This window comes from Phragmites australis, chromosome 19 (assembly GCF_958298935.1).
Source record: "Phragmites australis chromosome 19, lpPhrAust1.1, whole genome shotgun sequence".
In the NCBI taxonomy this organism is placed as follows: domain Eukaryota; kingdom Viridiplantae; phylum Streptophyta; class Magnoliopsida; order Poales; family Poaceae; genus Phragmites; species Phragmites australis.
The window spans coordinates 22,520,346-22,534,884 of record NC_084939.1 but is presented as its reverse complement, the minus strand read 5'-3'; the positions used below and the strand labels follow the sequence as shown (position 1 = coordinate 22,534,884).

At 43.8% G+C, this 14,539-nt stretch overlaps 1 protein-coding gene across 2 annotated transcripts; it reads left to right on the top strand.

Annotated features, from left to right (window-relative positions):
- The first annotated feature begins 1,966 nt into the window (after window positions 1-1,966).
- On the top strand, window positions 1,967-4,150 carry LOC133899917 (myb-related protein 308-like). 2 transcript variants are annotated; one of them, XM_062340952.1, is made up of 3 exons: window positions 1,967-2,393; window positions 2,479-2,608; window positions 2,739-4,150. In XM_062340952.1, the coding sequence occupies exons 1-3, from the start codon at window positions 1,967-1,969 to the stop codon at window positions 3,322-3,324; spliced, it is 1,143 nt and encodes a 380-aa protein (XP_062196936.1). In that variant the 3' UTR covers window positions 3,325-4,150. The 2 variants fall into 2 exon arrangements, with proteins under 2 accessions (XP_062196936.1, XP_062196937.1); XM_062340953.1 differs by having other exon boundaries at window positions 1,970-2,375.
- The last annotated feature ends 10,389 nt before the right edge of the window (window positions 4,151-14,539 follow it).

Sequence of the window (14,539 nt, the reverse complement as noted above, 5' to 3'; positions counted from 1 at the left end):
AGAAAATGAGAACGAAAAGGGAATCAGAAAAAAAACGAAATAAAGAGAATATAATTAGATATGGTCTGAGAGAACGACTTCCAATGCAAGCTTGTGTTACCCTACCTGCAGCATTCCATGTACACCAACCCGGAATAAAGTAGCGGCAGTGGATTGAACAAGGTCGCATCTTGCTCGCTCCATATCAAGAGAGAGGAGGGGAACAAGGGAGGGGTAGCTCACCAAATTCATTAGATTCTCCACTCCTTTCTTGCTTCTTTCTTTCGCTTTCTTTCGTGCACAATCACACGCACAAAGACATGTAGCTGGGTTTTCTAGAATCTTAGAAAGGATGAGAGCTAGCGTGGTGTGCTCGAAAAATGTCGGTGAGTGAGTCAGAAGAAGAAAATATATACTTTTTTTTTTGAAGAACGGATAATATATATACTAGGGGACATGAGCGAACTAAGACGTATAATGGCAAGTTAGGCTTCAGCTATGAGCGTAGGAATTTCGTCAAGATCAAGATAGTAAAAGCTCAACCGAGGGTGATATTTTGATATTAGTTTTAGACAGTTAAGGTTCCTCCTGCTAGGGATATTAAAAAATAAAAAGAAGTAACGTACCCTTGAGTCAGAGTAGGGAATACACTTTCCATACCCATTAAGCATCGCCATGTGCCGCTGATGTGTGCTCAAAAAAATCCAGTGGCTTGGAAGTGGATGGTGAGCGAGCCATGGAAGATTGTTTCCAGCTCACCTTTCCTCTTTTCGTGAAGCAAGAGCTCTGTGCCAAAGTTTTTCAGTCATGGGCAGCACATGATAATGCATATCTGAGATCCGAGATAAAATGTTCAGTAGCCCAACATAACATAGAAAGAAAGCATGTGGTCGGTAATATAGCACATGAACAAAGTAACAAAAGCTGAAAAAAGGACTGATTTAACGTCCGATTGGTTTTTTCTCATTACACGTTCTTGTGTTTGTTTTGATTCACCTTGTGAACAATAGTGATGCACTAAATCAAGATTATGGTGACAATCCCCACAAGAAATATATTCAAAAAAAATTGAGACGAGAAATATATTCAAAATGATAGAGGATAATTAATGTGTGCGAAAAAATTGAAATACTACAAATTAAAAGATCGCCGTAAAAAAACTATTGCATAATATAAAATCTTACTTTGCATAGTCAATTACATCGTAAAACGATTATTAGCACAAATGTTCAACCAGTCCTTATCAAAAATAAAAGAAAAAAAATTCTATAAAACCCTTCACCGAAAGACTCCTATGAGATCCTGATCTATACTGTCCTTCCCTGATCCAACGGCTAACACGTGCAACTGAGAGAAAAAAAGACACGTGATATATAAAAAAAGATCTTTCTGTAAGACCGATTCTTATAAAATTTTCTTCCAAAAACATGAGCCTAAACAAGAAACAAAACCGCCAAAAACGTAGGCTCAAATTCCATGAGGCCGCCTCTACTCACGGTTAGGTACACTCACCGCGTACACCTAACAAACCCCCTACCGAAACAGATTGAGAAATAAAAGGAAAGAGAGAAGCAGGGAGAGAGATGGAAAGGGAATAGGACAATAGAGAAGCCAATGCAGAGAGGCAGAGAGGCTACAGTTCTCTGCATTAAAATGAACTTGCACCGTCCGAACAAAAACGGAGAGCTCATATTTGTCGCTACAGCAACATATGAACAGTAAAAATATGGCGCTGCAGCATGCCACATTACTGTTGCTACAGTACTTACTACAGTATGATTAATTCCTTAATGCAAACTACTGTAGCAGTTGGCTCATTACACTGTTTATACAGTAATTCTCTGCATTAATCGCAATTAAGGCAGAGGATCCGGATCCCTCAAGTGAAGCACACCAACCTACCAAATCCAGCGCTCCCGGCTTTGCAACCACTCGCGCCACCTCCCTCCCCTTCCTCCTCTCTCTCCCATCACACCAGCTCGGTCAAATGGCTCGGCGCGATCCGGGTCAATGGGGGCTCTCTCCATCCTCCACCTTCCTCTCCTCTCCCTCCTCGTATAAAACCAACCACCTCCTCCCTCCCCTCCCTCCTTGTTCACAAGAAGCTCGCACAAGAACACAAACACCACGCCCCTCCCTCCCTCCCCCTCCGATCAGACTCTCTACTCCACAACAGCAGCAGCAAATCTGTGTCTTCGTATCTAGGCATCGAGGCACATACACGCACTCGTGCGCATCGGTCCGTGCATCTACCGGCGGCGGCATGGGGAGGTCCCCGTGCTGCGAGCAGGCTCACACCAACAAGGGCGCCTGGACCAAGGAGGAGGACCAGCGGCTCGTCGCCTACATCAAGGCCCACGGCGAGGGCTGCTGGAGATCACTCCCCAAAGCCGCCGGTAACGATCACTTCGCAGGTGTGCGTGCGTGTGTTTGCATCTGGACATGATGTGTGTTCATGTGTTTAAGAGATGGATGTGCGTTCGGCCGATGGCTCTGCAGGGTTGCTGCGGTGCGGGAAGAGCTGCCGGCTGCGGTGGATCAACTACCTGAGGCCGGACCTGAAGCGCGGCAACTTCACCGAGGAGGAGGACGAGCTCATCATCAAGTTCCACGAGCTGCTCGGCAACAAGTAAGACATCATGCATATAGATCGAATGGTTTTTTGTCCGAAAAATAACCAAAGATCGAATAGTGAGATCGCCAAAGAATCAAGATTACCTGCCAAGAAATTAAGCATTGTTCTTACCAAAAATGTATAGGTGGTCGCTGATCGCCGGGAGGCTGCCGGGCAGGACGGACAACGAGATCAAGAACTACTGGAACACTCACATCAAGCGGAAGCTCCTCGCCCGCGGCATCGACCCGCAGACCCATCGGCCACTCAATGCCGCCACCGCTCCGGCACCGCCGCTGCTGCAGCAGAAGCAGTACCAGCTGCAGGCGAAAAAACTGCAGTTGGCCGCTGCTCCAGGCCATCACCAGCAGCAAGACCACTTTGCCGGAGTTCTCTCCAGCTCGCCGGAGGCGTGCAGCCACAGCAGCGACGACGAGCCCCGGTCCGCCACGCCGCCACCCCCGCCCCCGCCGCGGCGGCACCTCGATATCGACCTCAACCTGTCCATCAGCCTAGCGCCCTACCAGCCGCCGGAGGAGTCCAGCAAGCCACTGAAACAAGAAGCGGCGGCGACAACGGCAGGCAACAATGCGACGGTGTGCTTGTGCTTGAACAGCCTCGGGTACCGGCCGGGCGTCGAGTGCGCCTGCGGTGGCGCCGCCGCTTCCTCCAGGCAGGAGCAGTGGGCTCGCAATCTTTTACAAGCAGCACCCTGCTACAGAGGCCAATAGTGTAAGAGTGACATAACTAAGGAGATCAGGGAGGGGCATACATAGTTAACTAAAAGCCACACATGCTTAGCTCTTTGTAACATGGTTTATGAGAAAATCTGCTCTTCTTTCGTCGTTTGCATGCAGCCTCGGACAAAGTCATCATGCATCCTCATCAAATCATCTTGGTCACAGACATATAGATATAGTACTCCTAGTTCATGACTTGTGCTATCTACCTACTTCTTGTTTCTTGTCCTTCAACACCAGACGTGTAGCTTCCCTTCTTTTCATGAGCAGTAACCATAGGTGTCGTTCATGATGTTCAACTAGATGCTAAGTCTACAAATGCCATTTAGGAGACCTTACAAAATGCATCACTCGTGGCTTTCCAAAATGCTTCCCCTCTCACCTTGCCTTTGCAACTTGATTTAGTTGGATTTATGTATGGATGTTCTTGACTAGCTGGCTAAAGATTGAGAGATAGGGAGATGATGAGGAGGAAGAAGAAGATTAGCCTCCTTCATGACTTGGCTGCGTCCGTGATGACAGGTCAGTGATTGATTGTGTTGGTGGTTATGGGGAGTTAGGTTCTTGAATGTTTGCAAGCACATGACCACTTTGTTTTTAGAATTCAAAAAGGTTTGTCTTGTAGAGCGAGGGAAGGGAAGAGAGGGAGTTGGAAGCATGTGAGATGCCTCCCTTTGGTTGGTTTGGTAGGTTGGTAGAAGGGATGGAAGAGGTGTCAACGGAGGGGATTAAAGAGCCACGCAGGAGGGGCATAGATTGGAGAGCTTTTGGTTTCTTAATGACCCAATGGCCAGAGAATGGCGTGTGTAATGTCCGGAGACGGGATGGATTGGATGGTGGTGGTTGGTGGGCTAATTATTAGTTTTATCATGGATCACAGGTAGTATAGTCTGTAGCTAGTACTATATCTAATAAAGCTTCATGTTTTGAAGCAGAGTGGGAACAGGCAGGGTGATCTTCAGAAGTTCAAGCACAATCAAAACATGAACATATATCAGTGGTCTTAATAGCTAGAGAACTAGAAGTTGATCTGACAATATATATAGTTTTAATAAGGTAAACTATACATGGTCGATATATAGAGATGGTGCAATTCCAAAATTCCTACAGGAAATTCTCTACGGCTAATAATCACACTTAATAAGCATAGTAGCACTTCTTAAAAAAAAATCTCTTTCGTCGGGAGGTTGAGTTACCAAGCGAAGTGCTTCTGTGCTCTCCCAATTCTTCCTGAAAAGAGCTGCATGACTCCTATAGCGTCTACAGCTAGTACTAATGGATGGTATAGACCAACTCCCTTCCATTTCAAGAACAGCAATATTTTCCTTCAACAAGACATATTCCCTTCGGTATTAAATGTATGACGTTTTGACTAAAATACAGTCGAACTTTTAAAACTTTGATCGTCAATAGCTTCTAAAATATTTATTTTAGAAACATAAAAATCTAATATTATAAAAATATTTTTCAAGACAAATTTACATATATGATTTTTATGTTTTCAAAGTAAATATTTTAGAAGCTATTGACGATCATAATTTTAAAAGTTTGACCGGATTTTGATCAAAACGTTATATATTTAAAACCGGAGAGAGTACAAGCGTTCCCCTTCCGTATAATTAAATAGTTCATTTTTTTGAGATTGTGATGCATGTCGGTATTCATGCAAAGGAAAGAGTTGAAATGTTGTTCTAATCAAACATTATAATAATAGAAGCAGAAGATTATACGCTTAAGACTCATGTCTCGGGTAAAGAAAAGTTGAGAGTCGTTACTAAATTACCGGTGTCGCATGAAAGTTAAAATTCTAGCCTATTCGTTTTTCCTTATATATTCCAAAATGGTTCGCCACTTATCTTGAAAAATAAGCAAGGTACCAGGTTAACAATATGTTAATTCTTCCTTTGTTGCCATATGTCAGGCTACCCATCTTTTGCATGATTCTCCGTATCTGAATTCTTTGGTGACAACATAAAAGCAGCTAGGAAACTTCTTTACAGGGAAACTAGTAGCCTGATGTTAAGGCAGGTTAGAAGACTAGTAATCTAGCATAGCACTCAAGGTGCTGCACAGAAATTATGTTATGAATATTAATAAGAACTCTCCGTACCTTCTCGTCCAGATCACTAGCTGGATCTGATGAAATCAGACATACTAAGTCTGTCAATAACATGTAGTGTCAGATACCTACCTCATTCTTCTCCAGATGTAAGCCTCTCTATGGAGATATGGTATGGGAAAGGACTAAGCTTAAACAAGTAGGAGTATTACCGAAATTAGTCTTACCCAGAACTGAATAAAATTATGCAGAAGTCAATATCAACAATACAGCCACACACATCTCATCATATCTGTGTAAGGCATGCAAGTGACACCTGTATTCATAGTGAAGGACCAACCCCTCTCCCTTGTGTTGTCGTTCCTTTGGGAAAATTCAAAATTATTCCTACGCGACACCTGTGTTCATAGATTGGATCTCTCTATGTTTTGTCATTTTTCAATTGAACATCAACAGACCTCTTGTAGCAACAGTTACTCGACTAAGCATTCCAATTTTAAATTATTCTCATTGAGACATAGAGAGAATAATTTAGAGATAAACTGATTTATTTAAATAAATCAGTTTATCTCTGAATTATAAGTATGACTTGTAAAATGAGAATAATTTAACCAAAGAACTTCTGTGGGGAGAAAAAAACTGGCTTGTATTGTCTTGTCTGTTGGAATATCTCCATGTGACCGAGTCCGGCATGTTAGGCTCGCCACCAGACCCGATTCGGCACAGCAACAGCTGGATTGGCTACAGTACCGGCCCGGCAAGAGGAGGTTGTCAGGTGTACTGCTGCTAATCTATTTTGATTATGGTTGTTGTATAGTTTGGAGATAAACTGATTTAAAGTACAGATAGATCTCTTAGAGATAGAAATAATTTAGAGATAAACTATCTTTATATCTTGTACTATATATAGCCCCAGGACTTCCTGAATAATCTAAGTCTGAAATTATTCCCCTATTTTCACTCTTTCAAGGCATCAACCTAACTCCATCTCCCTACTTCCAGTCATTCATTGTCAAACCACACACGCTTATAGCTAGCGGAAAGCATGTCCAGTAGCAACATATGGCAATAATTAAGAACTCCAAATCATCGGTAACAATTTGTTGAGATATGTATTTGAAAATTTACATCTTATAAACAGACAGCTGCTACAAAAATAAACCTTTGTGACCAATTATTCTCTTGGCTTAGGGTTAAAAGTTTTCTAATGTCTGAAAACAAAAGTTCGGTTAAAAGTTTTCTAATGTCTGGAAACAAAAGTTTTCTTGCAGGAAAGAATCATGTTAGTGACACGAACCTTCCACCCAATGCTTCTATTAATCCACAGGATTGCTGACTCACTGTAAGAGTACAATGACTTGTGATCTACTGACAGGGTAAATTATTTTACAGGGCTGGCCGGCAGGGCCTTATGCAAAACTTTATAAGGAACTACAGAGGGGTAAATGCAAATGCAAAAAAGAAAAAGGCGGCCAAGAATATCTGTGATTGCTGAAGTTCATTCTCATTTGACCACCCGAATGCATTTTTTTGGTAAGAGAGCTGTAGTAACTCTCATCGTTACATCAAACTGATACAAACCGTACAAGAGTTTATTCTTGGTCTCTGTATTATTGAGATGCATATAACCACACTCAAAAGAATACAAAAGGACCCATATTGTTACAAGTGACCCAAAAATGGAAAGATTGATAAGAAGAAACACATCTCCCCTACAGAAGTTATTATGATTAAGTCTGAATGCAAAGTCTAAACTGCCATCCAAATTGAATAAAAAATTCTCTGGCCACCCGCTCCAGCCTCATACACGCCATAATAACTATCATGCGATACTCCTACCGATGTAATATAGACCATGAATGGAGTCAGTGCGTACAAGTAAAAATAACCTGCAAAGAAAACGCATATCTCTTCTTGTTAAAGACAATATCGTTCCTGCATAGTCATAGCGACCAACAAAATGTAGCCGCTACTGCCATTATACAACCTTTTATATTTTTACTAAGAACTCGAAGCCAGTTGCTAATCATGTTTTAGGCATTTTACGGTTGGTAAAGATTTAAAGCAATCTGGACTTAGCCATGTGAAACGACAATCAAAGAAGAGGTGTTTAATTGTCTCTATTTTGTAACAAAAATAACATTTCTAATCTTCAAACCATTGCATTTTCCTTATATTACTCTTTGTTAAGAGAGCCTCTTTGTGCAAATACCAAAGTAATATTTTAAATTTTAATGATATCTTTAATTTCCACTTCTGACCACCTGAATGCATGGTGGACCAAATCTATCCTTAACCCCTCAATAATCACCAAAAAGGACACAGATGACAAAAAATTCCACCCAAGAATAAAGTTTTCCTACTTTTCCCTTAACACCCAGTGATTCTTGCAAGTGTGGACCCGAACACACTCGTAGCCCCGATGATGATTCATTATGTTCCTCCAGGATAGAAGCGAATTTAACCGGGAGCGTCCTACGCCTATGACCACGAAGAAGTATTTATGACAACTGAATCATTCCAGATTAGATGATCGAACCATCATGGTTATGCTCTTGAGTTTGGAAATGTAGGAAGCTTCCTGCTGAATTTGCATCTATCTTGCCGACCGCTCAAAATGATCATAATCCACTCACTTGCATAAAAAAAATCCGAATCTTCCTGGTGCAGAATACCACCAGCACCAACTCAGGAGAAGATGATAAAGATGACTGTAGCAATGTATGGACAGTGAGAGGGAGATGGAATAAACGCTAAAAGCATCTTCAAAGCCTCCATCCCACACTCCATTCCACATTTTAACTATAATTCTGCAAAGCCACTATGTTCTTTCGGCCCATCGGACTTTTATCCTTTTTTTAATATAATTGGTAGCTCTCCTGCCAGTTCGTTTTAAAAAATATATAATTCATAAAAAAGTCACCAGCAGACCCATCATCAGGCTAGCTATTATGGAATGGTCTCCATCCTTAGTCTCCCACATGCCAAATCTAACATGCCTCTCTAGAAATGTCATCCCTAACTGCCTTCTTCTCGTGCACTCACGCCACCATCCGGATTTCAGAGCTCGAGCCCTCGCAGGTGGACCGGGACGGAGCCACCGTTTTCCGGGCGCCGCCACCACCGGGTTCCCCATTCTGTATTTTCTATTCTGGTTCTTGATCACGACGAGTTCCCCGCGAGATGGGATCTCCGCAGGTGCGTAACGCACAAAGAGATGGTTGTTTCTTCTTTCTTGGTCTGATGGTGTTTGGTTTGTTGGCGCCGCATATCTGGCTATGCCAAGGCGAAGAACAACGGCAAGCCGCCGGAGAAGAAGGGCACGCCGCCAACCCCCAAGGACAGCAAGCCATGCAAGTCGGCTGTGCCCAATGCGACTGCCGCTCATGGCACACCGCCGAGCGCACTACGCGCGGCTTATAAGACCGTCGAGCCGCGTTCTTTTTGTGGAATTCTGAGTGCTTTTTGATGGATTTCAAAAGCGAAGGGAAGGCCATGAAGCCTCCTCCTCATTGCCGCGGTTCAAGAAGAGCTCACAAAGGCAAAGGAGCAGTTCATGGAAAAGGAGAAGGAAAAGGGAAAAGTTCTCGAGGAGCTAGAGCGTGCCAAGAAGGTGGTTGATGAGGCCCGTGCCAAGATGCAGGAGGCACTTGATGTGCAGAGCCAGCAGAAGAGAGGGTGGCTGAGCGAATTAGGGTGTGTTTGTTGCAAAAGAGGATTACATCGTATAGCTTGGCTAAGTGGAAGCAGGGAGCTGTATAGTTTTTGAGAAGAGTGTTTGATTGACTACATGTGCGGATACAATGTCGAATGCAGTGAACCTGTGAAGTTATTTGTTTGCCTGTATGAGTGGATAAAATAATACTGTGACCTGAGACTGACGAGTGGGTCCTACTAATACTGTAGTTCATGCAGCCTGCATCCGCCCAATTTGGATACGAGTGAAGCTCGATTTAGATGGATCATATAGCGAGAATGACTCATACAGGCTGCATTCGCTATGCAGCCAACTAAACAGACTTCTATATGGAAACACATAAGCGGATGCAAGTTTCTCGTATATGCAAACTCGAATACAGCAAACCAAACAGTACCTTCAAAAACTGTAAAATTTTAGTTAACTAAAAAATGTAGAAGAGTTAGTTAAGATATTATTAAAATATAAAGGCAAATTTTACAGTACCTTCAAACAACTGTAGATCATTCATTTGGTTAAATCGGGATGGTTAGGATGAAAGAAGATGACTATGAGGTAATAGATCATCCATGATTATTATATTTATTCTTCTATTTGCATATTTGGAAAGTCAACTACTGTGAACATAATTTAATAATTTTGAACGTAATGTATGTTTCACAACTAAGATTGTTCTCCTCAAGTTTATTAAATACAATGTTCTTGGTAGCTAAGTTGAAATGAATAAAATACGTCGAGGATACACGTCCATTGATTGGTTGCATCATCAACAAATATGAACATAATTTAATAATTTTGAAAATTTCCCAAGTTCGTAACTCACTCTCCAGTCCATAGTTGAATCCATTCAACGTATTTAGATTCAATTTGAATTCACTCAACATTTTGTGATGTGGATTCAGAAAGAGAAGAGTGAAATGAAAGAAAAAGGCAACGTCGTCCAGCATGCATGTCATGACCAAAGCAATAAATGCACTCAATGCTCTTACGGCAGTTACTCACCAATTAGCACGATTGCCTTCCTTATGTGCCGGTTGATTCTGTTTCTCATTTGATTGACCACCGGGAATAGCCGGTTAATTTTTTCTTACCCAACGCAAAACCTATACAATCAACGACTAAGATTTACTCAAAGCTCTTACCTCTCGAGAGGTAATGGGTACCGTAAAAGTGCTTAGATATAAGAGAATGGAATATGGATAGTCTGCTAGAGTATAAAGAGATATAAAATGAGAATCTTTTTAAAAGACATTTCATATAAAAATATAGAGGATGGAATATGGAAAGGTGGATATAGATACTCTAATTGTTATACATATTATACAACCCGTGTATCTCTTATGGATATGCATGTTAGACGGAGGATCCGGCCTTGTATCTATCCTTCGCAAGCTTGCATGGCATGCATGGCACTGCCGCTAGGATCACTCGTGATCACATGTCTACTCGATTCCCGGCTAGATATTCCTCCTTGCCTGGATCCTATTTCAATAAATCATGCGAGGTGGTTATTTCAGCCTTGGGATATACATCTGTAACGCGTGTCTCCTATAATGATCATCAATTCATTCACGTGATATTTTCCTCTTACATGGTATCAATTATGTTCACGTCATGCAACCATCGTTTCCACTAACCAACAACCGCCTCCCTTTATCCGATCATGGATGTTACCGCCGCTGTTGCCACATGCCAGCGCGAGGACAAGGCAACCGCTACTGCTGCTGCTGTTGCACGCCAGTGCGAAGACGAAGCCACCGCCGTCGTTGCACACCAGCGCGAGCAGGCGTCCGCCCAAGCACGCGAGGCTGAGGCCACTCGCTTGCGCCAGGAGGCCGCACATGCGGCCGAGGGAGGCCGCCCACCTACGCCAAGAGGACGATGCCACCACGCTCGGCACCTAGGCCCCACATGGTATGGCGATCGATAACGTCATGATCCTCCATGAGGCAACTGCAGTCGCCAACCTCCACGCCCAGGCTGTCAGCGTCCAGAACATCCGTACCCTCCTACCAGTCGTGATCTCATCTCCCCTAACTACACCAAGTGGTGTGGCTGCTTCCTCACCACTCTCGGCAAATACTCCCTCATCAACCATGTCCTCACTGACACCGTCCACGCCGAGTCTGCCGATTGGTCACGAATAGACTGTGTCGTCTGTGAGTGGTTTATGGCACCATCTCTCCGACCTCATCGAGGTTGTCATGGCGCCACACACGACCGCGCGCCTCGTGTGGCTCGATCTAGAACAACAATTTGTCGGTAACCGGGAGACGCATGCCCTCATCCTCGACGCCAAGTTTCACTCTTTCGTCCAAGGTGATCTTAACATCACGGACTATTGCACAAAGTTGAAGATTATGGCAGACACCCTTAGGGATCTCAACGAGTCCATTCCCGATCGGACACTTGTTCTCACCGTTTTGCGTGGGCTAGATGAAAAGTTCACATACATGGCGGCTCTCCTCAAGCTACAACAGTTGTTCCCCACCTTCCTCGAGGCCCGATCTGACCTCCTACTTGAAGAGATGATGATGGCCTCATGTCCCTCGACACCATCCACTGCCTTCATCGCCACCACCCTGACATCACCTCCCACCATGTGACGTTCGATGAGGCATCTTTTCCCTTCGCTGACAAAAACACCATACAACCTAATGCATTTGATTTTTTTTTGTCTAATCTTGATAGCGCAGCGATTCCCATCGGATGCCGCTCTTTCAGTGCAGCTACACCACCACCGTTTGTCGCACCCGGGGCTGTTGAGCCTGCTATTGTGACCGCGGTGTAGCTCCCAAAGGTCATTGAACCGGTGGTCGAGTGTGCGCCCACCCCAGCATCTCTGCCACTGATCGAGCGCCCACTGGTTGCTGACCACCTGGTCGAGCTCGAGCGTCTGACCACTCGGACAAGACTCCCACTGGTCGAGCGCCCCTGGTCAAGTGCCAGCTGGTCGAGCGCTCCCTGGTCGAGCGCCCCTGGTCAAGCGCCAACTAGTGGAGCGCTCCCTGGTCGAGCGCCCACTGGTCATACCTGCAGGGAGCGCCGGTAGTTGTGAGGAACGGTGACATCCTAAGAGGGGATGAATTAGGACACTTTAAAAACCTAAAACAAATTGGCTCAAAAAACTTCACAAGATAAATCTATATCAAATTTTATCTAAATATGCTCTAGGTTTATCTAATGTATCTACTCTATCACTCAAGAGAATTATAACCTACTCTAGCAAGGTAAATTGTAAGTATGTAAATGTGAAAACGTAAATACGGATAGATAGACAAACTCGGCACAAGAGATTTTATCCTGTAGTATCAATGGCATGAAACCCATAATTCACGTTGGAGCTTCACAAAGGATATGCTCTCGGTTACCAAGGCTCTTCTAGTCACGGCTCTTGAGCTACCAAGTTACCAAGACAAGTTCTCAAGCATGATGAGCCACCAAGCCACCAAGTCTAGATCTCATCACTAGTCTCTCTTTCAGTTACTTGCTGTCATGATCACTTTAAAGCTTGAGCCACCAAGACAAGAGTCTTCACGTCCCCGTACACATATTTTGCTGCCACTCCACACCAAGTCGAAGGGTCAACAAGCTTGAGCCACCAAGGCCCAAGATGTCGGTGAGTTACTAAGACTCCAAGACGCCGATGTACCACTTGGTACAAGCTAGTATTACTCATTGATCCCTTCTTCAAGCTGCAACACCTAGCTACAACTCACTCTAGGCCTATAAGCACGAAACACTTCTCTAATTTTGTTGTTAATCGCTTTGGATGACCACTTTAAGCACTTTTGTGGCTTGGATATCTTTTCAAGTGTGTATGAGCTTTCTTTAGACTCTAACAGCATGCCACACGTCAAATAGTTGAGTGAATGGTTATTTATAGTCTCAAACTCGCCAACTAGCTGTTTTCCCAACAGATCAGAAACACTATTAACACTGGATGATCCGATGAGAACAAAAGTATTAATATCGGATCATCCGGTGAGTACAAACTCAGAAACTAATCGTTAGAACTCCACTCAAAGCCTCTGTGGACATCGGACATTTCAATGTGCCTTCAAATCTATCATCGGACCTTCTGGTGAGTTATCTTGAGCCAGACCATGTCACTTCTTCTCTGTGTAAAATGCTCTGGTGCTATACTCTGGTGTGCACAAACCAAGCACCGGAGCATTTGGTGGGTTGATCTTCAGTCTTCTGCACTTACATTCTTCTCTGCAAAAAATGCTCCGGTACTATCCAGTGCAGATCACCAGACTATCTAGTGAGGTCCTCAGCCATTTCCCCTTTGTTAGAAATACTCCAGTAAGTTTAACACATAGAGCACTAGACTATCCGGTGAGGTTAACAACCTTTGAACACAAAGCTCCAGTGAGTGCAACAATCTCTATACTGGACCTTTCGGTGAGGGCAATTCTTATGGACTTCTCCAATTCAATCAAATTTTATCCTGGCTGCAGTGGCTTCTTGATATATTGCATCCATGAGACCTACTAACATATATTCTTGATAAACATATTAGTCCCAATAACTATATTGTCATTAATCACTAAAATCATAATCATGGTCTAATAGGGTCATTTTCGCTACAGCGGTGCTACCTCCATATCGTCATGCCCGTCTTCCATTGCCCCGACCGTGGACATCCTACCTGATGGCGCGGTATCGATCCCGTCTGTCAGCAACTCTCACACCATGGTGACCCATGGCAAACTCGGGTTTTGACAGCCTGTCCAGCGGCTCAACCTCCATGCCACGACCCTCTCGCCGATCCCAAAGACATATCGGTCTGCTCTAGCCGATCCTACCTGGCACAGTGCCATGGAGGATGAGTATGTGAAAGTGTATCTAGACCCCCTATGTGGGTTTTGGCTAATTGATGACAAACGATTAAGGGACTAATGGGTTTGCTGAAATTATGAACAGGTTTTAAGTCTCATTGGATAAGCTAAGAGATGTTGGTGTCCCTCAAAAAGAAAAGAGAAGTGGCATGTAGTTATTCAATAGGCTTTAATTCATTTTATTTTAAATTTGAGTTCAGGATAGCTGTACTATCAAGAGGGATGCATGTTGATAGTCTTGAAGGTGTCTCAGTGTTCAAAGTATCTTTTTTAGAACCAAAAGTTGAGAGACACAATCACCCATGGACACCGAGAAAAAGGCTTTTGTTGTCGAAGCCTAAAGTCTCCGGGTTAGCCCAGATACTCCGGACTCTGATCAATTAGTCAGAGTCTCTGGGTGAGACTTTGGCAGAGAGTCTTGGTTTGAGCTTGAGAGCTCAACCCAAAGTCTTCGGGTTAGCCCGGATACTCCGGTGTCTGGTATGTGGTCGGAGTCTTTGAGTGAGACTCCGGTAGAGAGTCTCGATTTGAGCTTGAGAGCTCAATCCGGAGTCTCAGGGATAACTCGGATGCTCTAGAATCCGGTTTGTGGCCAGAGTCTCCGAG